Source organism: Aethalodelphis obliquidens, unplaced genomic scaffold, assembly GCF_003676395.1.
Source record: "Aethalodelphis obliquidens isolate GAN/ISIS:26980383/991018 unplaced genomic scaffold, ASM367639v1 scaffold6, whole genome shotgun sequence".
Taxonomy (NCBI): Eukaryota; Metazoa; Chordata; class Mammalia; order Artiodactyla; family Delphinidae; genus Aethalodelphis; species Aethalodelphis obliquidens.
The window spans coordinates 42,480,402-42,506,492 of NW_020837950.1; the positions used below are offsets into that span (position 1 = coordinate 42,480,402).

At 35.3% G+C, this 26,091-nt stretch overlaps 1 protein-coding gene across 5 annotated transcripts in view; it reads left to right on the forward strand.

The window, feature by feature from the left end:
* GSTCD (glutathione S-transferase C-terminal domain containing) overlaps window positions 1–26,091 on the forward strand; it is a 128,046-nt gene that overhangs the window by 80,414 nt on the left and 21,541 nt on the right. For 3 of the 5 annotated variants that reach the window (XM_027103428.1, XM_027103426.1, XM_027103427.1), the window contains exons 6-8: window positions 18,584–18,699; window positions 18,860–18,904; window positions 21,042–21,170. In XM_027103428.1, coding sequence (XP_026959229.1) covers window positions 18,584–18,699; window positions 18,860–18,904; window positions 21,042–21,170 — 290 coding nt within the window. The other 2 variants (XM_027103430.1, XM_027103429.1) reach the window with 2 other exon arrangements.

The window sequence follows — 26,091 nt, forward strand, 5'->3', positions numbered from 1 at the left end:
ATGGAAAATGGAAGTTAAAATGTATACTTTTTATATAAGTAGTTTTCGATATGGGAGATAACATATACAAAGTACTTATCATGGTAGTGTCATGTAAGGGGATTCCAATAAATGGTTTATATTCTTAGTACTATTGTTATATTTGGCCAGTTAACCATGTTCATTATCTCTACATATTCTGTTTTTCCTGCTCTCAACCTATCAATTATAAAAGGATATCCAAGTCTCCATTTCTTTGCCTACAAAATGACAGGATTAGATGATGTGTTCTAGGGTTTCTTCCATTTTTACAATTATATAGATCTTTGGGTCCTTAGGACTAATAATCCTTATCTAAGAATTTCTCAGTCTACTCAGTATGTATAACTTTTTCATATATCTTCTCTCTTCAAATGTTTATACTTCCTCCCCTTCTCTCTTAATTCACAGAATAAAAGTATCTCTTAAGAACAAGGGCATTCTCCTAGATAACCATAATCCAATACTTACAGGAAATTTAACATTAGTACAACAATATTATCAAATTTACTAACCATATTAAATTTCCCCAATTGTTCAATAACACTTTCGCTCTCTCTTTTAATACTGAGTATCCAATCAAGGATTGTGCATTGCTTTTAGTTGTGATATATCTTTAGTCTCCTTTAATCTAGAATGCTGAGCTTTATAATTTTGGGGGGGTTTTTTGAATTTTATTTTATTTTATTTTTTTATACAGCAGGTTCTTCTTAGTTATCTACTTCATACATATTAGTGTATGTATGTCAATCCCCATCTCCCAATTCATCCCACCACCACCACCACCACCCCTGCTTCCCCCAGTTGGTGTCCATACATTTGTTCTCTACATCTGTGTCTCTATTTCTGCCTTGCAAACTGGTGCATCTGTACCATTTTTCTAGATTCCACATATATGCATTAATATACAGTATTTGTTTTCCTCTTTCTGACTTACTTCACTCTGTATGACAGTCTCTAGGTCCATGCACGTCTCTGCAAATGACCCAATTTCATTCCTTTTTATGGTGGAGTAATATTCCATTGTATATATATAATACATCTTCTTTATCTATTGGTCTGTCGATGGGCATTTAGGTTGCTTCCATGACTTGGCTATTGTAAATAGCACTGCAATGAACATTGATGTGCATGTGTCTTTTTGAATTATGGTTTTCTCTGGGTGTATGCCCAATAGTGGGAATGCTGGGTCATATGGTAATTCTATTTTTAGTTTTTTAAGGAACCTCCATACTGTTCTCCATAGTGGCTGTATCAATTTACATTCCCACCAACAGTGCAGGAGAGTTCCCTTTTCACCACACCCTTTCTAGCATTTATTGTTTCTGGATTTTTTGCTGTGAGGTGATACCTCATTGTAGCTTTGATTTGCATTTCTCTAATAATTAGTGATGTTGAACAGCTTTTCATATGTGTCTTGGCCATCTGCATGTTATCTTTGGAGAAATGTCTGTTTAGGACTTCTGCCCATTTTCTAATTGGGTTATTTGTTTATTTTTAATATTGAGCTGTATGAGCTGTTTATATATTTTGGAGTTCAATCCTTTGTCCCTTGATTCGTTTGCAAATATTTTCTCCCATCCTGAGGGTTGTCTTTTCATCTTGTTCTTAGTTCTCTTTGCTGTGCAAAAGCTTTTAAGTTTCATTAGGTCCCATTTGTTTATCTTTGGTTTTATTTCCATTACTCTAGGAAGTGGGTCAAGAAAGATCTTGCTGTGATTTATGTCAGAGAGTGTTCTTCCTATGTTTTCCTCTAAGAGTTTTGTAGTGTCCAGTCTTACATTTAGGTCTTTAATCCATTTTGAGTTTATTTTTGTGTATGGTGTCAGGGAGTGTTCTAATTTCATTCTTTTACATGTGGCTGTCCAGTTTTCCCAGCACCACTTATTGAAGAGACTGTCTTTTCTCCATTGTATATCCTTACCTCCTTTGTCATAGATTAGTTGACCGTAGGTGCATGGGTTTAACTCTGGGCTTTCTATCCTGTTCCATTGATCTATATTTCTGTTTTTGTGCCAGTACCATATTGTCTTGATTACTGTAGCTTTGTATTATAGTCTGAAGTCAGGGAGTCTGATTCCTCCAGCTCCATTTTCTTCCCTCAAGATTTCTTTGGCTATTCGTGGTCTTTTGTGTCTCCATATAAATTTAAAGATTTTTTGTTCTAGTTCTATAAAAAATGCCATTGGTAATTAGATCGGGATTGCATTGAATCTGTAGATTGCTTTAGGTAGTATAGTCACTTTCACAATATTGACTTTTCCAATCCAAGAACATGGTATATCTTTCCATATGTTTGTGTCATCTTTGATTTCTTTCATCAGTGTCTTATAGTTTTCTGAGTGCAGGTCTTCTACCTCCTTAGGTAGGTTTATTCCTAGATATTTTATTCTTTTTGTTTCAATGGTGAATGGTATTGTTTCCTTAATCTCTCTTTCTGATCTTTTGTTGTTAGTGTATAGGAACACAAGAGATCTCTGTGCATTAATTTTGTACGCTGCAACTTTACCACATTCATTGATTAGCTCTAGTAGTTTTCTGGTGGCATCTTTAAGATTCTCTATGTATAGTATCATGTCATCTGCTAACAGTGACAGTTTTACTTCTTCTTTTCCAATTTGTATTCCTTTTATTTCTTTTTCTTCTCTGGTTGCTGTGGCTAGGACTTCCAAAACTATGTTGAATAATAGTGGCAAGGGTGGACATCCTTGTCTTGTTCCTGATCTTAAAGGAAATGCTTTCAGTTTTTCACCATTGAGAATGATGTTTGCTGTGGGTTTGTCATATATGGCCTTTATTATGTTAAGGTAGGTTCCCTCTATGCCCACTTTCTGGAAAGTTTTTATCATAAATGGGTGTTAACTTTTGTCAAAAGCTTTTTCTACATCTATTGAGGTGATCATATGGTATTTATTCTTCAATTTGTTAATATGGTATATCACATTGATTGATTTGCATATATTGAAGAATCCTTGCATCTCTGGGATAAATCCCACTTGATCATGGTATATGATCCTTTTAATGTGTTGTTGGATTCTGTTTGCTAGTATTTTGCTGAGGATTTTTGCATCTATATTCATCAGTGGTATTGGACTGTAATTTTCTTTTTTTGTAGTATCTTTGTCTGGCTTTGGTATCAGGGTGATGGTGGCCTCTTAGAATGAGTTTGGGAGTGTTCCTTCCTCTGCAATTTTTTGGAAGAGTTCAAAAGGATGGGGCTCTTCTCTAAATGTTTGATAGAATTCACCTGTGAAGCCAGCTGGTCCTGGACTTTCGTTTGTTGGAAGATTTTTAATCACAGTTTCAATTTCATTACTTGTGGTTGGTCTATTCATGTTTTCTGTATCTTCCTGGTTCAGTCTTGGAAGGTTATACCTTTATAAGAATTTATCCACTTTTTCCAGATTGTCCATTTTATTGGCATAGAGTTGCTTGTAGTAGTCTCTTAGGATGCTTTGTATTTCTGCGGTGTCCGTTGTAATTTCTCCTTTTTCATTTCTAATTTTATTGATTTGAATCCTCTCCCTCTTTTTCTTGATGAGTCTGGCTAAAGGTTTATCAATTTTGTTTATCTTCTCAAAGAACCAGCTTTTAGTTTTATTGATCTTTGCTATTGTTTTCTTTGTTTCTATTTCATTTATTTCTGCTCTGATCTTTATGGTTTCTTTCCTTCTACTAACTTTGGGTTTTGTTTGTTCTTCTTTCTCTAGTTCCTTTAGGTGTAAGTTTAGTTTGTTTATTTGAGATTTTTCTTGTTTCTTGAGGTAGGATTGTATTGTTATAAACTTCCCTCTTAGAACTGCTTTTGCTGCATCCCATAGGTTTTAGATCATCATGTTTTCATTGTCATTTGTCTCTAGGTATTTTTTGATTTCCTCTTTGATTTATTCAGTGATCTCTTGGTTATTTAGTAACATATTGTTTAGCCTCCAGGTGTTTGTGTTTTTTCATGTTTTTTTCCCCTGTAATTGATTTCTAATCTCATAGCGTTGTGGTCAGAAAAGATGCTTGATATGATTTCAGTTTTCTTAAATTTACTGAGGCTTGATTTGTGACCCAAGATGTGGTCTGTCATGGAGAATGTTACGTGTGCACTTGAGAAGAAAGTGTAATCTGCTGGTTTTGGATGGAATGTCCTATAAATATCAATTAAATCTATCTGGTCTATTGTGTCATTTAAAGCTTGTGTCTCCTTATTAGTTTTCTGTTTGGATGATCTGTCCATTGGTGTAAGTGAGGTGTTAAAGTCCCCCACTATTATTGTATTACTGTTGATTTCCTCTTTTAGAGCTGTTAGCATTTGCCTTATGTATTGAGGTACTCCTATGTTCAGTGCATATATATTTATAATTGTTATATCTTCTTCTTGGATTGATCCCTTGATGATTATGTAGTATCCTTCATTGTCTCTTATAACATTCTTTATTTTAAAGTCTATTTTATCTGATGTGAGTATAGCTACTCCAGCTTTCTTTTGATTTTCCTTTGCATGGAATATCTTTTTCTATCCCCAATTTTTGTCTTTTATGACATTGCCTCCTTTTTTTTTTTTTAAGAATCTCGGCCAAGTGTTTTACCGAATATTCTCAATTTGGGTTTATCTGTTTCCTTTATTAGATGGTGGCTAAACTGTTGGCAGGTCTGCAGTAAAGTGACTCCTAAACATTTTTGGCAAGCATGCTACAGAGTGGATGTTGTACCCCTCTGAGTGCACCATAGCAGGGAGAACATGGTATCAGTTTTACTGATTATTCATGATAACTTTATCACTCGGTTAAGGTGGTGTCTCTCACATTTCTCCATTGCAGAGATACTCGTTTTCCTTTGTAATAATAGGTAATCTCTGGTAAGCTACTTTGAGACTGTCTTATTCCCCAGTAGTCTTTCACCAATGGTTTTAGCATCCATTGATGATTCTTACTCAAATCAATTATTACTATAGCTATTGTAACATGGTGATTTTCTATTTCTTTTAGGCCTTGTATGTTTATTAGTTGTCCTTCTCTCGTGAACTCATGATAATCAGGCTTCTGCCTTACCACTCCTACAAAACTGCTGTTGTCAAGGTCACCAATGACTTCCATTTAGTACATCCAATGGACAAGTCTCAGTCCTTATTTTCCTTGGTTTATCAACTACGATTGACAAAATTAATAATTCCCTTCTCCTTGATATACTTTCTTCAGTTGACCTCTGCGAAACCATAGAATGACTCCGTATCAGTCTCCTTTACTGGTTCTTCTTCAGACTCTAAACTCTAAACATGGAAAAATGTCAGGATTTAGACTTCATACCTCTACCTCTACTGCAATTCAACATGTGACACTTTGGTTCTTCTAGTTGCTCGGGCCCAAAATTCTGGAGTCATGCTTGACTCCTCTTTCTTTTACCCTCTACATCTAATTCATTAGCAAATTCTGTCCACTCTGTTTTTAAAATATACACCAAATCTAGTCACTGCTCACCACTTCCATTGCCCTATCCCTAGTCTGAGCAACTATCGTGTCTGACCTTGACTACTACAGTAGTGTCCTAATCAGACTCCCTGCTTCTACCCTTGCTTGCCTATAGAAATTTTTTCTAAAAAGTCAAATAATGTCACAAAATCCACCTAACTCAAAATAAAATCCAAAGTTCTTACATAGATTATAGAGCCCTGCATACTCTTGCCCCTGGCTATTTCTTTGATCTTTTCTTCTGCCAGTCTCCTATTTACTAACTCTATTTGTTATCCCCTTTGCCTGGAAAACTCTTCCCCCAGACAATCCATATGCCTGACTCAACCACTTCATTCAGATCTCAAATGTCATCTTATCAGAGAGTCCCTTTCAGATCATCCTATCTAAAATAAGTCTCCTCTCCCTCACTCTTTGCCCCCTTTCTCTAGTTTTCTTCCTAGCCCCTGATGTAGTATATGTTTGTTTTGTGTGTATCATCTGTCTACCTTCACTGGAATATGTGTTCTGTGGCAGCAGGGACTGCTATATCCCCAACCCTGAGAGCAGTGCTTAGCACCTAATAAATATTTATTAATTGGCTGTTGAAATTCCTCTTATCTGTTAATGATAGAAAGAAAATAGTTTTTTCCCACTTCTAGTGAAAGTTTTAGTTTTATAACTGCTCTCCTTTTCCTCTTGAAATGTTTACAGTGTTTCAAAGTATACTTTAGCAAAAATATTATTCTTTTGTGTGGGTTGTATAAATTAATGTGTTATTTATAGTTTTGCTGCTTCTTATTCCTAATCCCAATATGTTTCTCCTCAGTGTTTGGATATGATTCCTTAAAAGGCAACTAAAATTCTCATATGTTAACCTAGTGTTGTTTCTTTTACTATGAATGAAAGTACAAAGTCTTTTGCTGAATCATCCACATAATGGATTTTAAAGCCCATCAGTACAAGTGTTTATTTTAATGTCCTATTCTCTAGGAAGTCTACCTGTTTTCTACTAGCTTATGAAGAGAGGAGTTCTTGCTTCTTTTATTAACTTGAAAGTAAAAACTAATTACATGTTTATAAGATTTGAGTAAACTAGTAGAAATAGATGGAATTTTTTGACTAACTACCATTTCCAGGTGTTTTTTTATTCTATATGTTTGGTGTCTCTGTGTATCATATATGTGGGATCTAAATAATGGGAGGAAATGTATGTGACTTCAAATCTGACTTTAACAGGCTTGAAAGTGACCAAGATATGTTTCCTTGTTTTAAAGAGTGAGGAAATTTCCTCACCTGTTTTGTGGGTATGGAGATATGTAGGTGTTATTCATAAATGCCCTTATGCTACCATGTCGGTATCACAAACATCAGATGATAGATTTTAGGGCTATTCATTAGGGAGGATATTTAGATGTTAATATTATATATTTCATTGGGTATCTAGAAATGTTTAGTTTGAAGCATTTTCCTCAAGAATTCTCATAAGCAATTAGCTGTTTCTGTATATAACTAAACAGAGCATCTATTTTAACTGGTGAACACTACTTATGACTCTGTTCTCAGAATATTTCAAAAGTTTACATTAATATGTCATGTCATTTTCTTTTCTAAGTTAATATTCAAGAAGAAATATTATGATAGCTAATGTCTTTGAGCTTCTAAACACAGCTTTCATAACTCACTTTCAAGAAAAACGTTTTGGTGCCTTTTGTTGCTTTTTGTTGCTGACTCATTGACTTGAGCCTAACTAGCATGTGACTGGGTTTTGTATATTAAGTAATTTCTGGAGGTCCCTGAGAAATACTCTTGTCCTGAGGTAGGAGGTTGTGTAGTCTGAAGAATCTGGTCTGTGTCTCTGTTGTCTCACTGCATTCATTGGAAGTGAATTTGAAGGATGAGTAGGCATTTTTAAGCAAAGAGGTAGGGTAAAGCAATGTTTTCTAAAGTGGGTTCCTAAAATAGTCCCTAAGGAGAATTAGATAGTCAAAGCAGTCAGTTGTCAGATAATTTTGGGAAACACTGTATTTCTACCATGAGACTCTTTAGAATCTTTACTCTGCTAATGGGCATTGTGATTCTCTAAAAAATTAGATAATATATGAATTTGCTAAGGCTACCTGATGGAAGCCACTTTGTTTCCCTCCCAATATCTCTTAATATCCTAAGGGGCTAGTGCTCCAAAAACAGTTTGTAATTTCTGGGACAGTGGTATGCATGACAAAGCAAATAATATGTTTAAAACCTCAGAAAAGTGACAGAGCCTGGTGCATTTGGAGAATACCTGGTGGTTCTATCTGACCAAAGAGTGGTGAAAGGGAAGGAGTAAAAAGGCGGCAGGAAGTAAGCTGGGTCAGACAATGACGTCTCAGTGTTTAAAATCTGGTCTGTCAGCCGGGGGCCATTGAAGACTTGCAGGAAGGGGAGTAGCATGAACACATTTGCATTTTTTAAAAAATGGGTACGAAAAGGTGAGAATATAGCACAGAGTGTTTAATTAGAAGACAGTTGCAGTAGTAAAAGTGAGAAATAAAAAGACTGTGAACAGAGGATATGGCTTTGGGCGGAGGATGATGAATAGAGGATGGTGAATAGATGGTGGTACCATTAACAGAGAGAATTCCAGAAAAGAAACAGTTTTCATAATGGAAGATAAGTGAGTTTGGGTTTTGGACATGTTTGGTTTGAGGTCCCTGACTGGCATAAACAGAGATATTAAAGATACAATTGGAAAACCTGATCTAGATCCCATGTAGCGTTCCAGAGAGCAGTGTTAGCTGAATTACAGATTTGGGTGTCTTTGCTATAGATATGGTATTTCACACCACTAGAGGAGGGAGAGAAAAAAACACTTGTTTCTAATAAGGAAGGTCTACCCATCCTGTTACTTCAAATTTACTTCCAGGTTCTTCTGTTCTGGGTTTCTGAAAATTATTTTTAATGATCATGTGAATCTGGGAAGCATTCCTTTACCAAGTAAATGCCAAGAATGCTGTGATTATTTTGGCCATTTGGTTGGTTGGTTGGTTGGTTGGTTGGTTTTGTTATGTACATTTGTGCACACTCACACACTATAGTTTTTAATTTGCTATTGACCATTACTTTTGCACTTAAAAGTCTAAGCAATGAAGATATGGAAGTATTCATATTTATTGAACTTTGGTTGTGACCAAAAGGAGCACTTGCCCTGAATATACAGTAACCACCCAGATAAGTCCTGAACTACTTTTTTTTACTATGTCAAAGCCATTTATGCACATATGATTCAACTCCAGCACTCTCATTGCATGACAGTTCCCTGAAAAGTTGACTTTAGCATGCCTTTCATGCTGATTTTGGGATTAGAATTAAGTATGTTACCAAAATACAAAAGAATGGTATTTGATAATGATGAAAATTTCTCTGCTGTCGAAATACAGATGAAACACATATCTATACCACACAGAGGAAACAGCATAGTGTATACTAAAATAGAGAAAAGTTCTATTTGTTTTTTCTAAAAAAGACAGTAAACTTTAACAGACAAATATTTAACAGACAAAATGGTAGTCCCATATATATTTGTGTCCTATTCAAAAAAATTTTACTAATACAGATTTGTAATTGCTGGGGTGGTGGATAGGAGCACAGGCCCTGGACTGAGACTGGCAAGATTCAAACCCTGGCTTTAGCGTGGAGTAACTATGTGACCAAGGCAAGTTACCTTTTTTTTTCAAATTTATTCATCTGACAATGAAGTAACAGTACCAACCTCATGACAAAAGATTGAAACAATAAATGAAACATGCTTAGCACATAATAATCCTTCAGTTGTGCTAATACCAGCAAATAAGAATATCCATTCAGTGACTTTATTTATATATTAGTGATAAGGATAAATATATATATATAAAATTATAATTATCTTCCTCAAACATTCTTTAGCTCCTCTCCACCTGATGACTACATCAGCAGTTCTCTTTATATGGAGTGTCTTTCCTCCTGTTTCCCGTGACCGGATTCTTGTCATTCAGATCTCAGTTTTGTTGCTTGCTCAGTAAGGCTTTTCCTGACCACCTAATCTAAAATATTCACCAAGTCAATTTCAACCACATCATTTTATTTTAATTTTCTGCATATCATTTATCACTTGATTTAATTGTTTGATGTCAAACTCCCTTCTCTGACATATAAGAATCTCCCTTGTTCACCATGGTGTCCTAGCTCCTTGATCAGGGCTAGACATATAATGAGTGCTTAAAAACTTTTGCTAAATTAATAAACTACTCTGTAGAGGTTATAATGAAAGAACCAGAGAATGGGAGGAAGATACAAAATTCCAGTTTATGAAAAAAAAGGTCAGTACCTGTCTTACCCTGCTCTACCCAGGCCCTGAATCAGTGTGTCCGTATATCAGTAAACTCCAGCCTCCCAAATGGTGCAGTTTCAGTGCAGCCTTGTTCTTTTAGATCTGTCATCTCTTATGATTTAGTATAAGCCCTGCCACCCACATGTGCAACACCTATTTGGGTCACGGTCCCCATCCCTACCCATGTCTATGCCTGGGTTAGTTACCATAATCCTTTTCTTTCAACCATCCCTTGCTGCTGAGATCCCAACAGTCTTTACAGTTAGGCTCATGAGGTTTAGGACCATTAGAAAGAGAAAAGGAATAGTAGGGCTGGAATTCAAGACTGCCTTTCAGGTTTGTAGAGGAGTCCCTCTGTAACTTGCAATGAATACTACTGCCTTGATCTGTTAACTCTTAGGTATAATAACTATTTTCTATTTTGGCTATTGTCATAGTATCCAGCACCATTCCATGTATAGGTAGATGACTTAATAAATACTATTCAGTGATGATAATCCTTACAAGCCCAATTTAAGATGTTGTTCAGATGATCTATAGCTGCATAAATGCACCACAAACCTTAGTGCATTTAAATAACAATTATCTATTTTATTCACAAATCTTCAACTTAGGTAAGACTTGGTGGGAAAGCTTGTATGTTCATACAGCATCAGCTGGGGAGGCTTGGCTTCCTAAAGCATGGTACTGTCCAAGAGCAAGTGTCTCAAAAGATAGGACATGGAAGCTACCAGAAATGGGCACAGTCTTTCTTCTATATTACCCTGGTCAAGTGGTCATAGAGCTCAATTAAAGGGAACAGACACAGATGCCATCTCTTGATGGGAATACTGTATATTAATATAGTATTGATATTATAAAAGAATATGGAGCCATGTCACCTTAGATATATTCATTTTCATTTTTTTAATCAAAATAAAATATATGAAAAAATCAAACAAGAAAACCTATGGGTCATATCATAGTAGAAATTAGAATACTATGTATATAAGAGAAGTGATTTTTAGAAAATCACTAGACTCCAGGAAAGTTAACACTCACCATTGCAGGCTACTATCATTTAACCGAAATACAGTGAAACACATCAAATTAGAACTCAAATTGAGGATTACTTGAATGATCTCAAAAGTTAATGAAACTATTAAAATACCTTACTGTTGTTAACTTAAGCCTCCAAAAAAAAGAGGGAGAAGAAATAAATACCTATTTTCTAGAGTTAACTTTTTTTGTTCTAAAGCATTTCAATTTGGTCTTGTGGGCAAGTTGGAAGATATTGTGAAATGTTTTTTTAACTAAATTCCAGGGCAAAGAAACAATTACTTTGTGTGGTATAAATAGCATTTGAATGAAATGAAAATATATGTGTTCAATTAACTCTGGTGTCTGGTATTCTGAAGTCAAAATGTTTTATTCATCTTAGAGAAAAAAATAGCAGGAATAACAAGTTTTAAATTTTCCACTATTCAATGTATCTAAGCTCTTTTATAAACAAAACAGAAGTTTTGATTTGGCAAATAATGTGGCTATACTTTCTTCAACTATTGTTCCTCAACTGTGCATCTTGCCTAAGTACTTGTAGTCATTGTTTTTTTAAAAGATGCCCTGGAATTAGATATGGAAGGGTGAAGGTGCATGCTATATTGGTCAGCATCTGCAGTACTATAACGAGAAAGATCATCCCAATCTATTTTCAGTTTTTCCTCCTGGATAATCCGATTTTGCAACAAATTGATTGCTCAACCTCCCCATATCACTTTTCTATAAAATTTAAAAGGTTGCTACAGTTCCAAGGTGAGGAAATGGTCTTTTTCTGGAAAGGGTGACACTCGAAGTTCAATTCATTAAACACAGTGACTTATGAGACCTGCAGATAATGCCTTAGTGATATATTCCAAAATATTGAAGTTCAGAACTTAAATTGAGCCTTTTTACTGGTAAGCCTGCTTTTGGAAATTTTATTTAGAGGAAAACTGAAATAAAATGCATTTTATGACTGATTCTGAAGAATTCACTTTTTTTCCCTAAGATATAATTGCTAGGGATATCCCTCATTTCCCTGCTAGAAAGTACCTCATTTCCTTGAACAGGTAAAAGAAAAAAAGGACCAGCCCTGAAATTCTGAAATCACAAAGTCATCTGCTTAAGAAATGGCAGACCATATTGCAAAGAAGACTGAACCTAAAGTTAGAAATCCTTGGTTAGAGTCCCATGTTCACTGCCTACCAGCTGTGTCTTTAAACAGATGCTAAATTTGAGCAACCTCTTCAGTGCTGTGTCCTCATTTGTAAAACAAGGAACAGGTTATCCACCTAGCAACCTGACAATATTGAGGTTAGATGATGTATCAAATGTGCAAGTGCTTAATAAATTGCAAAGCATTATATAAACAATTATCAATCATTTTAGAAGCTTTAAGGAAAGAAGTATGGATTCTTGTAAGTTAGGGCTGTTAAAATGTCATTAAAAATACTGTACAATGTGGTTAGTAAAATACATCTTCTAAGGTCATATATAATGTTTTTGTACTATTTTAAATTAGGTGTAAGTTCATTAAGGACAGAAATCAAGCGATAGACATCTTTGTGACCCTAACATTGTCTAGAACAGTTCTGTGTAGGTCAAGTTAGTTGGTTGATTTGTTGGTTGAATGATTGATTGATAAAGATATTTTATGAGGTCAGTATTCCTCAATTTAGAGAGGAATAAATTGGCTTCTTTTGAATTTTGAATTTCTGATTGATAATTATTGACAATTCATAATATCTATAACAAAACTATCAGAGTGAAAATGCTATCACACTGTTACAGTATTACTGATTTCATAGACTGCACTGTAGGATGTGTGAATGGGCTGGGGATGGGGGAGAGAGGGAAAAGGTATCCACTGTTGCAAGAGTATTGTCACTCTGGGGTCAGTATGGCTAAGAGGATTAGTGATGCTAGCCTGCAACTGGCTTTAAAAAATGTAAATTCCAACTATTCTAAATTTTCAGTATTTCCAACAAGTCATTTCCGAAATTTAAAACGAGGTTGCCCTAACCTAAAATGTAAACTTCATGTTGCCACTTAGTTTCATGCTTCTCAGGAGTTTCTTTAGGAATTTTATTTACGCTGTTCTAGTTTTTGGTATAGCTTTAAAGGGCAGCTTTCTTATTCCCTCATTAAAGTTTTTGGAAGCTTTTCCATCCCCAGTTTTAAAATTGTTTCATAGTTGACTTCCTTTTCTATTTCAATACAGTATATTTTCAAATACAGTTGAATTTGTTTTCATACTTAATATGTGCAAAAGTTAACTTACTGCCTTGAAATGCTAAGTCATAATTACAGAGAAAATTCATTCATTAAACTTTTATTTAGCACTTGTTATATGCCTGTCAGTCTCCTAATACTCTATCCATTTAATTGGGCCCAAGCTTATGTAGTTCCAGGAAAAATCATCTGTATCTATTTCATGCACACAGAAGCAATTTCAGCTAACGGTCCTTTTTGGGTAGTTGGTATAATGAATAATGCCTAGGTAAGTCATTTTATAATAAGAAAACTTCTTCAGTAGTTAATAATAACAGGAAATATAATAAATAGTTTGAAAAAGTAACTTTTTTCTCTTTTGTCTTTAAAAAAAAAAAAACTTATTACAAAAGGAATACATGTCAGTGTAGCCAGGAGTGAGGAATAGGTTTCAAGCGAAGAGAACAAATTTATAAAGCAACTTGACTCACCAGCCATGATAAATTCAAGGAACTATATCCATTGTTCAGAGAGGCTGGAACATAGGGGATATATTATGAAAGTAGCAGAAGGTAACGTCGGCAAATTAACAGGGCGCAGATTATTAAAGGCCTTTGCCAAGAAGTCAGGACTTTTTTCATAAGGCATAAAGGTTTAAATACCTTTAAGCCTTTAAAGGTATTTTAAGCAAGGACAGGTATTTTCCTAGGCAGTTTTGGAAGGGACTTTAGTAATATACTCAAGAAAATCACACTCAGTGATGAGCTATGGCACAGAGACAGAACCTGATGAGCACAGCATTTCAGGGACTGCCATGGGGAGAGGAGCCTGGGAAGGAGAGTGGGAAGGACAATCCAATAAGGAGACCAAAGGTTTTCTCGTCTAGAACAGCAGAGCTCAAAATGATTCAATGAGCTCAATTTATTCAATTCCATTTTCTTAATTAAATCATTTAATGACATTAGCATCAGTTGAGGTTGAATGCTCCACATAATTTTATGAATAATTCTATCTAATTTGGGGATATCCTCTATCCAGAATAAAAATGATGCAGGCTAGCAATATAAAAGAGCATCTTTCATATGGAATAATGTAAAAATAACAGAGCTGTCTATTCAAAGAGAACTTGTCTCTAAGGAGCTCTAAGCATACATATTAAGTATTAAAGCAAGGCCATGTTTTCTGTACAGCACAGAGAGGCAAGATAACAAGCAATGCCATTTCCCATCTGTCCCTGCCAAATTTTCAGTTCTATTTTATGCTCTACCACTTTCTCATTGACCCTCATTTTCAAGCATAAGTGAGCTAATTGCATTTTCCCCCTAAGTAGGCCATATCATATCATGCTTTCCCTGCCATTCATTCTACCTGGCAAGTTTCTGTTCCTCCTTAAAGACTCAGCTGAAATGCCCCACACTTCTCTGCAAAATCCTCTGTGATGTCTCAGTTAGTGCTTTATCTGCAGTGCACATACCTTTGCACATAATGAACACCCATACCGTTTTCTTAGATACCTTCTTAGCTCCTGAAGGACAGGGACTGTCTTATTCACTTTGAGTTGTGTCCTCGGTACCTGGACAAGTACTGGGCATATAGTAGGAGCTTAGTGACGGTTCCAAGCATGAAAACCTTAGCTACCCTGAAGGTGGAACTTGGCCTTCACTGTCCATTGCCCTATGAAACATGATAAGTGACCATTCATCAGCTTGTCTTAATGTTGTTAATCAGGCCTCTTAAAAACATTAAAAGTTGTGGTTGTCACCTTCCTTCTCACCTGCCAAAGGTTCTATTGGTGCCACCTTGTGTATTCAATTGTCTCACACCTTCTCTACAACCTCTGCACTGCACCCATCACTGGTGAAGAAATTTACTCTTGCTCTCTTGGTTTTATAGCTTTTCAAACAAAAACATATTTTAAAAATCTCTGAACCAGGCTTCCCTGGTGGCGCAGTGGTTGAGAGTCCGCCTGCCGATGCAGGAGACACGGGTTCATGTCCCGGCCCAGGAAGATCCCACATGCCGCGGAGCGGCTGGGCCCGTGAGCCGTGGCCGCTGAGACTGCGCGTTTGGAGCCTGTGCTCCACAACGGGAGAGGCCACAACAGTGAGAGGCCCGCGTACGGCAAAAAAAAAAAAAAAAATCTCTGAACCATTAGTTTTAGCCCTTTTCTTTGTCTCCATATTTAATTATATTTTTTAAAAATTCACAGAATGTGGGTGGTATACTACATCTCAAAGAAATACTTGGAAAACAAAACAGCAAATAAAGTCTAATATGTATCCCAAGCACCCAACCACTTTCCTTTTACCAGTATATTATAATATTCAAGGTACTTTGTTGCTTCAGACTAAGAAAGAGTAAATTAAGAGCTGCCTGATCTTAAGCACAATTTACTAGACTGAACAGGTGTCCTGGCTGCACATGTGCACATTTTCCATCCATGGCTTTTTTTTTTTTTTCTGCTTTATTTGATGCTTTGAACTGACCAAAGATGCGGATATCCTAATATGGCTCTTCCTTAGTTTAAAAATTGTCTCCTTTACTTTTCCTTGTACTTTCTTTTTGGGTAATGCAAACAACATTGAAGTTGTCTAATCAGGTTCCTCCTAACTTGAATTAGACAAGGAGAAGACTCCACCGTAGGAGGATTACATTGCAGGACAAATAAGATCATTTCTATTAAAACATTTGATTCTTGGGTTTTGTTTTTCCATGATGACACCTAAAGAACCATCGTTTTTAGTCAAGTTAAAAATATAGGGACTTCCCTGGTGGCACAGTGGTTAAGAATCCACCTGCCAATGCAAGGGACACAGGTTCAATCCCTGGTCCAGGAAGATCTCACATGCCGCCGGGCAACTAAGCCCGTGCACCACAACTGCTGAGCCTGCGCTCAAGAGCCCATGAGCCACAACTACTGAGCCTGTGTACAACAACTACTGAAGCCCGCGCCTAGAGCCCGTGCTCCGAAACAAGAGAAGCCACAACAATGAAAAGCCCGCGCACCGCGACGAAGAGTAGCCCCCGCTCACCACAACTAGAGAAAGTCCACGCACAACAACAAAGACCCAATGCAGCCAAAAATAAATAAATATGTAAATATTTTTATGCTTGTAAATAGTGTCAGGCACAAGAATGTTGGATATAAATAGAAAGTAGAATTTGGTTTTTAAATGAATATGGTGTCTCAAAATAACACTTTATTACCTTGTTCGATGTGTTTAAGACCCTACTCACTTATAAAACTAGAATGATGAGGAGGAATGCTTCATTAGAGGCAGTTTTTCCATAAAGCACTGAGGCACCATGCAAGTGTATTTTTAGCCCAACCTGTGAATATTATGGGCACCTTAATAGTCTCTCTATTTAAACACAAACCTGAAAGGTACCTCTTTGCCTTCAACCTTCATTTAAGCACAGATTCTTCATATGCAAAGAGGCAGGCTTAGCAAGAAAAACAGATCTTCATCAACATTTGCTTTTGAAACAGACCTAAGAAAGTTAGGTCATTCTAAATATGTAATAGAAGTACAGTACAGAACTTACTATTAGATATTCCATTAAATAAGTTTTATTTTCTTATCTCCTTGTTCTTAACAAAAGATAATTTCTTTTGACTTTGTTTTATGAAAATTCTTTGTCTAAGAACTGTTAAGAAATCCACAAACAGAGCAAAGTCTAAAATGCTTGTGCTCATTTCTTGCCTCGTGGTGGCTCCATTTAATAGCAGCATTTGTGACTCTCGCTCTCCCAAGGGCCTCAAAAGTACTTTTCCTTTTTGCCTTCTGATCCTCCCCTTCTTCCTCCCCTTCCTTGTTCTTATTCTTCTTCCTCCAAATCAAAACTGCATTGCCATAATAAAAATAAATAATTAGGTGGATTTATGACTGAATGGATAGAGGGATGGATAGATAGATAGACGTGTGATGAACCAAGCCTAGTAAGTTGCTAATGGTAGAATCTAGGTGGAGGGTATAGAGCTATTCACTGAATCTTAATTCTTTCAACTTTGCCTTGTGTTTGAAAATTGTCATAATAAAACCTCTTAGGAGTGGCTATCCACTGAAGGTGGGATCACAAGGGCTTTCACTAACTCTGTGTAAATATTTTGCCATTATATTATTAGAGAAAAATGAAAATAATTTTTTTAAAGCTACATGAAACTGTCTTCACAAATGAAGTCACCAAACGATTGATTTAAATGCTTTTCATGTTTGAAATTCACATTAGGCGATGCTAAATAATTAAGAACACACACAGTGATTCAGTTGTATGATGATGACCGCATTGTTACAATAGGAAATTGGTTAAATAAGTTGTGTATAAATAGTTAATAAAATACTATGCAGCCATTAAAACTTGTAGAAACAAATTCATGGGCACAGAAAGATTTATATTATAATGTTTCCTATGCCATCTAGAAAATTATGAACTTATGGGTATAGCTGGAAGTACATATATACAGAAATATTACCTATGAATTATGAGATAATGGACTTCTTCTCTCATATAGATCTTTTTAAATCCACATTTTCTATTTTTTCCTAAAAGTTTCCCAGTGTTTTAATTTTAGTAACATAAGAAAGAAGGAAAACAGAAAAGAAAAAATCCATGCAATTTTTCTGTGAAAATGGAGTGGGGAAACTTTGTATCTGTAAATAATTTTTGATCAAGCCAAAAAGATTATCTGGGTTTTTTCTTTTATCTATATCACTGGGAGCTACTCTCTTACATTTTCTTAATCTTGCTCTTATGAACAGTGCATTTGAAATGTGTAAAAACAAATAATTTTATGCATTCTTCTGAAGATATTTCAGTGGACTTGACTAGTAGCTTTTGAAAGAAAAGTAAGGATGTTTTCAGGCTGCTAGGCCCAAGGCATTTTGTACTTGGAAATGCCCTGTCCTCAATCCCTAATTGCATTAAATTTCTGTGTCTGACACACTCATGAGGAAAGGAAGTTTCAAAGCAGAAATAAGAAAATCTAATTTATTTCTAAATACAGTAACCATTGATATATTTTAAACAATGTGACACCTATGTTCCAAGTGTCCTAACTAGAAGAATTAAGAGATCACGGATGTGCCAGTTAAATAATAAAAGTGTTTTTATTATTATAGGTCTCTTTTCTCCAAAGCGATTTAAGCAATGTGCTGAAATTAGGTAATCTTTACACTATGTCTCTGAGAGGGATAGAGGGAAGAGATTATTACTGTTAATTTTTATTCATCCAGTAAACATTTATTGAACACTTTATGACTCTGAAGTTAATGTTTCACTTACTGTTTCCTCTCCTTCAAAGACATTTTTTCATAGATTTTCTGTTAATGACCATTGAAAGAAAAGTTGGGTAGGAATAAAAGTAAAAAGAAGCAAAATAGAGTTCACCTCTGGGTTCCAGTTCTCTAATCCTCTCATGGAGGATTACATGGAATGTGTAATCCACTTACATCTGTACCGCTCTTCCTGTAGGTTGCTAGTCTAGTCCACGAGTGCCATCTCAGTCCCCTACAACATATAACGTGTCATTGTCTTCATCTCTTGTCTTTCACAGGTAAAATGTCCAGTGATCGAGCTTTGAGGAAGCAGCAACAGTTAAACAACCTTGTTTATGTGGTGACAAATCAGGCCAAACCTGGTGACAGAATTGTGGATTTCTGCAGCGGTGGGGTATTCTATATCTCCTTTATTCTCTTTAGCCTTTCCAAGATGATGTGGCTTTACTATACTACATTAAAGGTCATGTTTTTATTTGGCAAGATTATTGTCTCAGAATAAACAAAAGCCTTAGAGACCAAAGTTAACTTGTTTCTTTTTTTTCCTTTTTCAGGGCCATGTTGGGATTGTCCTTGCTCACATGCTGCCATCATGCCAGGTAAAGTCTGAATAATAGACAAAAGGAAACTACACAATTCAGTTAGCTGAGTCTGGCTTTTTCCTCCTCTTTGAGTTTATAATCATTCACCCAGGTCAAATATGTGGCACAGGCATTTTATATTTCTTTGAACTAAACTTCTAAGATTCAGAATCATAGGGAAGAAAAGTAAGTAGGACCACTACATTTTTTATTTTTTATAAAAGGGCTGTATTTTTAAATAATTTTTAAAAGAAATAATTATTCCACTCAAATAAAATAATTAATGATGAAGCCAGTTTAATTGTCAACATAGTTTTATACTGGAAATGCTAGGTTCTGAAACTTGTTGAGCATATTCTTTGGTAACTTGATTTTTATTCATTGTATCAGAATTGTAACAACAACATTTTTTAAAGAAAAAGAAACCGCAAATCTACCAACTGATCCACCAAATGCATTTCTCCCCATGTTCTTTTTGTCATTGTTCATGAGGATGCTTATTGCTGCAAATTCTAAAAATTCAAGTACAATTTCAGTCACCTGCTTTCACTCAATCTTATATCATAAATGTTTTTCGCTGTTGCAAATAGTTTCAAATATCATCATTAAAATATCACTTAAAATGTGACTGCATAATATGTTTTTAAGTAAATGTACCATAATTTATACGATTGTTGCCACCATTTGTTAGAAGTGTGTGCTGCTTTTAGTCTTCTGTCATATTAAATCATTTCCTCACAGTGACCATCTTTCAGCATAGAAGTCTAGAATCTGCTGATTGAACCGGGGCAGATCCTTTGTTTGTGAGCTCTCCGGAAATTACAAAATAATTAAAGTGATTATTCTCAGAAGAAAAAATGTGGAAGAACTCATAGACTAGCCAGAATGATATGTAGCAGAATGATAGAGAGTAGAGAGTATTTTTCTTTATCTTTCTTAGAAAATAAAGAGCAAAATAAATGAGGAATACTGAGAGAAACAGGCAGATGTTCATTTCATCACTAAGGAAAACAACAATTTCATGGTTGGAGTAAGAGGAATAAAGCTCATAGAGCAGAATCCTGGAGATATAGAGTCAGGCAGGGATATGGTGTCTTTTTTACCCTTCCCAACAGCTCTGGAAACTTAGAAATGTTGAAACTGGAAAAGGGAAGTCTTGACTGGAATAAAGGCTGGAAAACCTTTGACCCCAAGTATCCTCTGACAGGCTTTTTATACAAAGGGATCCAGGATTTTTCCATAAAGACAAGCATAAGGACAAAATAAGGACCAAACTAGGAATGATCGTGATGAAAGTGACTTAACTTTGCTGCCCACTTTTCTCCATCTAAACCAGTGATGGTCTCCCACCTTCCTTGGCCTGGATTACTGTTAGAAATTCTGAACTGGTTGCCCTGCCTTCTGCCTCTCCCCCACCAGTCCATACTATGCATTGCAGCAACCAGACCTCCTTTCATTGCACATGATCTGGCTCCTGTTACCTCTCCAGCCTGATTCCTACATCCCACACCCTGTCTCCCTACCTCCACCGTCACCATCACACACTGTACCCCAGCTATACCAGTTTTCTCAGTTCTTCAAATACACCATATCTTTCTTACCTTGGGCCTTCATACATGTTTCTCTCTCTGCTAGAAACACACCTTTATTCCCGCAGCTGATTTCTATTCACTCTTCAGGCCTCAGTTAATATGTTACTCTTTCACATTAAATGACTAAAACCTCCCTTAGTCTGCGTGCTCTGATAACACATTATATGTCTTTCATTAAACACTTATCACTCACTGTATTATAATTGCCTGTTTCACTTATATCACTATATCTAGGAGCTTCAAGAGTTCAAGGACCTTGTTCTGTTTTTTTTTTTTTTTTTTTTTTTGCAGTACGTGGGCCTCTCACTGTTGTGGCCTCTCCCGCTGCGGAGCACAGGCTCCAGACGCGCAGGCCCATGCCTCAGCAGGCGGACTCCCAACCACTGAGCCACCAGGGAAGCCCTCATTTTTGTACTATATTATGTGGCCTACTTCCTAGCATAGGATAAGGATCAATATAATATGATCTACATTATTAAAGCTAGTAAACACAGTAATAATACTTTACCCTAATGTCTGAATTATGTTACTGAATATACTATTGTTTCCTGGGTACAATCTAGGTTACATTAATAGAAAACAAGGAATTATCATTAATTCGTGCTAAGAAGAGAAGTGACGAACTAGGGTTAAGCAACATTTGGTTCATTCAAGCAAATATGGAGTATTTTACAGGGACATTTAATATTGGGGTAAGTAATCAAGCAATTTCAATTTCTTTAATTAAGTAAATAAAAATAATAATATGTCTTAGAGTAAATAAAGGTGATAATTTTATTTTCTTTGCTAAACAAGAAATTTATAACTTTTGTTTCCTACTGTCTGTAAAGCCTAGCCTATTAATGAATATTACTTCATTCACAGCATATCATCATTACATGGTAGAGATAATATTTGTTCCTCTACCAGACAAGAATTTTATTTTCTTCACTGCAGAATCTCCAGTGCCTAAAGAATTGTTTGACACATAGCAAATACTTAAAAATAGTTACTAATTGAATGAATAAATGAATTCTAATGAAGGTGACTTCTCTTGGTTTATTTTACATTTTTAGAAGTTAATGAAAGAAGAGAAAAACAGAGAATATAATAGGACAATTAGCTTGTTAACAGCCTGTAAATACTAGAGTTGGTTTTAGATAATACTTTCTTTAGCAAGGATTTACTATCTACATGTATTTTAAGTTTCCAGTAGACAGAAAGTATATTGGTGATGTTTCTGAAACCTTCAGATCAAATTGTTACTGTTTGATACTACTAAAAAGACCGAAGATAAAGTGATTCTGCCAGTTCACTTAAAACCAAGGTTGTATGCTCTGGTGGAATTTGAGTTTCATTAAGATGTTAACATTGCTGCTGCTATTGTATCTGTTTTAAATAATTTTTTCTTATTTTTATAGGACTAAGTGCTCAATATAGAAAACTACATAATAATATAAAGAAGAATCACCAGTATTTCTGCTAGGGAGAGATAAATACTGTCAAAACCCTTTAGTCTTTATGTATTTATGCACACAAACAAATGCATGTTTACACATACGTTAACATTATTGAGGTCATACTACATAGGTCCTGCTTTACCTGAAATTGTCATAAATACTTTACTCATTAATCATATTTCTTTTTTGTTGTTATTATAATATAATTGTTACTATTATATATATCTTATGCATCACTTAAGATTTTTGATACCTTTGCCTAATCACTTTCTAGGTAGGTTGTGCTAATTTGCATTCCCAACTGTATATGTTCATATAACATATACAGTGGGCTTGTCTAGGTGGAATTCTTGTCCAATCTCAGAAGTTCAGACCTTTTGTAGTACTTATGATTTTTGTCCAATGAAATTCATTTCTTAAATACCAACTACTGCAAAGTTGTGGGGTTTATTGTTATTTTTATAGCCTAAAAAGTATACAGTTTGTTTCCTTTGTAGATATAATATAGATTGGTTATCTCAAGCCAAGCTTATAGAAAGAGAAGTAAACTTTTACGAAAACTGTTAATAAAGATATTCAGGAAAATATAGACATCTGATATAGCAAATTCAAATTAAATATATATTTATATGCTGCTTAAATTTTACATAAATGATGAGGTAGAGGATAAAGCTTCTCCCACAAAACAAGCCATTAAACCAATGCCCATGTTACCAGTACACCAGGCAGAATGTATAAGGTAGCAAGATACTGCTGCCTATTTACTCACCTCTCAAATCACAAAATTCCCGGCCTATCAGCCATACATCTCTTTACCCTTCTGTGGCTTAAAGGTGATAAATCATTCTGGCATATTCTTGTAACTTTCAAGGTCATATAATTCACTAACACCAACTAACAATGTATATGTCTTTTGGGAAGTGATATTTTTCCCAAATATCATAGTAATGTATCCATAATGGGTTTTTTCTTTCATAATTACTTTGTCAAGATATATGGAAAATGAATTAAAATTACTTGGAGGGTTAAACCAAAATTAGATTTACTCTCAAGAATATAATTTGCGGGCTTCCCTGGTGGTGCAGTGGTTAAGAATCCACGTGCCAACTCAGGGGACATGGGTTCGAGCCCCGGTCCGGGAAGATCCCACATTCCGTGGAGCAACTAAGCCCATGCACCACAACGACTGAGCCTGCGCTCTAGAGCCCGAGAGCCACAACTGCTGAGCCCACATGCCGCAACTACTGAAGCTTGCGTGCCTAGAGCCCGTGCTCCGCAAGGAGAAGCCACCGCAATGAGAAGCCTGCGCACCACAACGAAGAGTAGCGCCGCTCGCCGCAACTAGAGAAAGCCCGTGCTCAGCAACGAAGACCCAACACAGCCAAAAATAAGTAAAATAAAATAAATAAATTTATTAAAAAAGGAATATAATTTGCCTAGGATGATAATTGAAGTATTGTCACTAGATAAATCAAACTAAATGCACCAGTGGCTCTAACTCTTGTATTAAATAGATTCCAATGAAAATACTGTAACTAGAGAGGAAATCAGAATAACAGGTATCAGAAATGCATGAAAACTCCATTAATTCACAATTTTGTGGTATTTCAAATAAGGGTTTAGTTGGCATTTATCTTTGCCTTTTTCGTCTACTGTTTTTCTTTAGACATAAAAGTTAATGATGTAAACAAGATTTTAAGGGGAGAATTTTAAAGTCTTCGAACCAACTATCTTGCAGAACTTAAAACAAATCATTTATACATGAGAATTTAAATACTAATTATTATTCTTATCTCCATTAATACAAAAACCTATATCAGGCAAAAATGAATAGATTTACTAATGTTGTTAAACTAGTGTGACTTGAAATAATGGAAGAGAACAAATCTAAATATTTTCACGTCTTTAAACAAGGTCTTCCATCACCCCCAAGGGCTGTGCCTCCCCCGTGTAACCAGAATCAATGAGGTAATACAGTGTTTGTTCCAAAGAGCATTTTGTAGTTTCTGATTTACGTTGTGCTTACTTGAGAAATATATTTCTTTAGAAATACAAATGTCCAATAAGCTTATAAATAACATTCAAAGTCTCTAGTAACCAGATGCATTTCAACTTGAACAACAATGATATTCTGTTCTTGCTCTTAACATTTGCAAAGATTTTTAAAATATTATTACTGTAAGGCTTTTAAAATATTATTGCCTGCAAGGCTTCAGTGAAGGGGGCCTAGTCATATGGGAGCTTTGAAATTTTTCATTTACATGATATTTGTAATGATTTGTTAATGACATGAAATGTTATAATGGTAAACAGAGAAAATTATATAAACATAATGGTTAAGTGTATGCATTTTAACATTGAATTTAACTTGTGCTAAAGTCTCAGCTTGGCCACATACTAGTTTTATGGCCTCATCCTCAATCCTCAGTTTTTTCATCATGACATGGACATAACATATCTGGCTCATGGGATGTTGATACAATGTGCATGAACCACTTAGCAAGTTGCCTAGCATTTAGGAAGTACTCAAAAAATTGGTCCTCTTTTTACTCTGTGCAGTGTGATCTCAGCCATGTGAAAACTGCTTAAAAAGGATGAGAGGAAATTATGCTAATATGTATTTTTTTAAGGTGGCTATCTCTATATACTATGTATTTTTCTTTATTCAAAATTTTCAAAATATTCCATATTTAACATGTTACCATTTTTATATTCAAAGAATGTAAGCAGTAAAAATAGAAGAAATAAATATATGTGCTTAATATTTTATAGATAGATACCTAGCTTATTTAGCCAAGAAAGGCTAATAGGACCCTAAGGATTACTATAAGATATCTAAAAGCATTCTGAACATATAAGATACGTATATAATTATATATGTATATATAATTTCTTTTAAAACAAGTATTTGATTATCATAGAAATACCTTTTGATTTTGTTTTTAAATACAAAACTCTTTTCAAAATTGAGAAACATCTGAGAAGGTTTTTTTTCCTTCCAGTTTGAATGTATGCAGCTGTATGACCCTGAATTGAGTATGTGTTATGGACTGAAAGTTTGTGCCCCACCTCCACCACCAAAAAATTAATGTGTTGAATTCCTTAACCCCTCATGTGATGGTATTAGAAGGTGGGACCTTTAGGAGGTAATTGGGTCATGAGGATGGTGCTCTCTGAGTGGAATTAGTGCCCTTATAAGAAAAGAGCTTGTGCCCCCTCTTAGCTCTCCACCGTGTGATGATACAGTGAGAAGACAGCCATCTGCAAACCAGGAAGGGGTCCTCACTAGACATCAGATCTGCCAGCACCCTGATCTTGGACTTCCCAGCCTCCAGAACTAAGAAAAATGTTTGCTGTTTAAACCACCAAGTTTATGATAGTTTTTTAAGAGCAGCCCAAACTAAAACAGTATATATCAATTATCATACCCTTAAAGGGCAACTCAGAAAAGATTGCTTTAAAAGTGGACTTTTTAAGGCTATTTTTTTAAGAAGTCTATTATCACCTTCTTGTCTAGTGCAATACAAATAATCTTCCTTGTGAAAACTTACTTTATAAGATTTTACTTTTTAAGACCTAATTTATTATGTGTAGTAATACCTATGCTCTCAAACAGTATAACAAAAACCTTGTTGTCAAACAGTATTACTGAAAGGGCCACGACTATGGAAGAACACACTTTGCATTGAGAAACAAAAACTGTGTCAGTGCTGAACAGCTTGCCCACCGAAATGTTTTAGTTGGGTAATTGCAATAGTAACATAGAGTCATCTCAAACAGGTGATAAGGTATTGATTTCTAACAGTATTGGTGAATATTTTCTATTTATCAATATATATCAAAATCTCTAAACAGTTTATTTTTGAGTTATCTGTATTTACTTTTTTCTATTTCACCCATAACAATTTTTAATATGATTGTTTATGATTCATCAGTGCTGAGTGCTTAATTACAAGCTCATTTCTAGTTATGTATGTTAGTATACAATTAGAAGAAGCATATACAATTATAGAATGTAATTCAGTAACACTTTTGATGAATGATTTATGTAATCCTTGTTTTAAAGGGAAAGGAACTTGAGAAATTATATATTCTGCAAACACAATTTTTAAAAAATCATTAAGGCGATGAAGGACTTTCCAGGTGAAGGTGGCAGATAGAGGTATTGCAACCC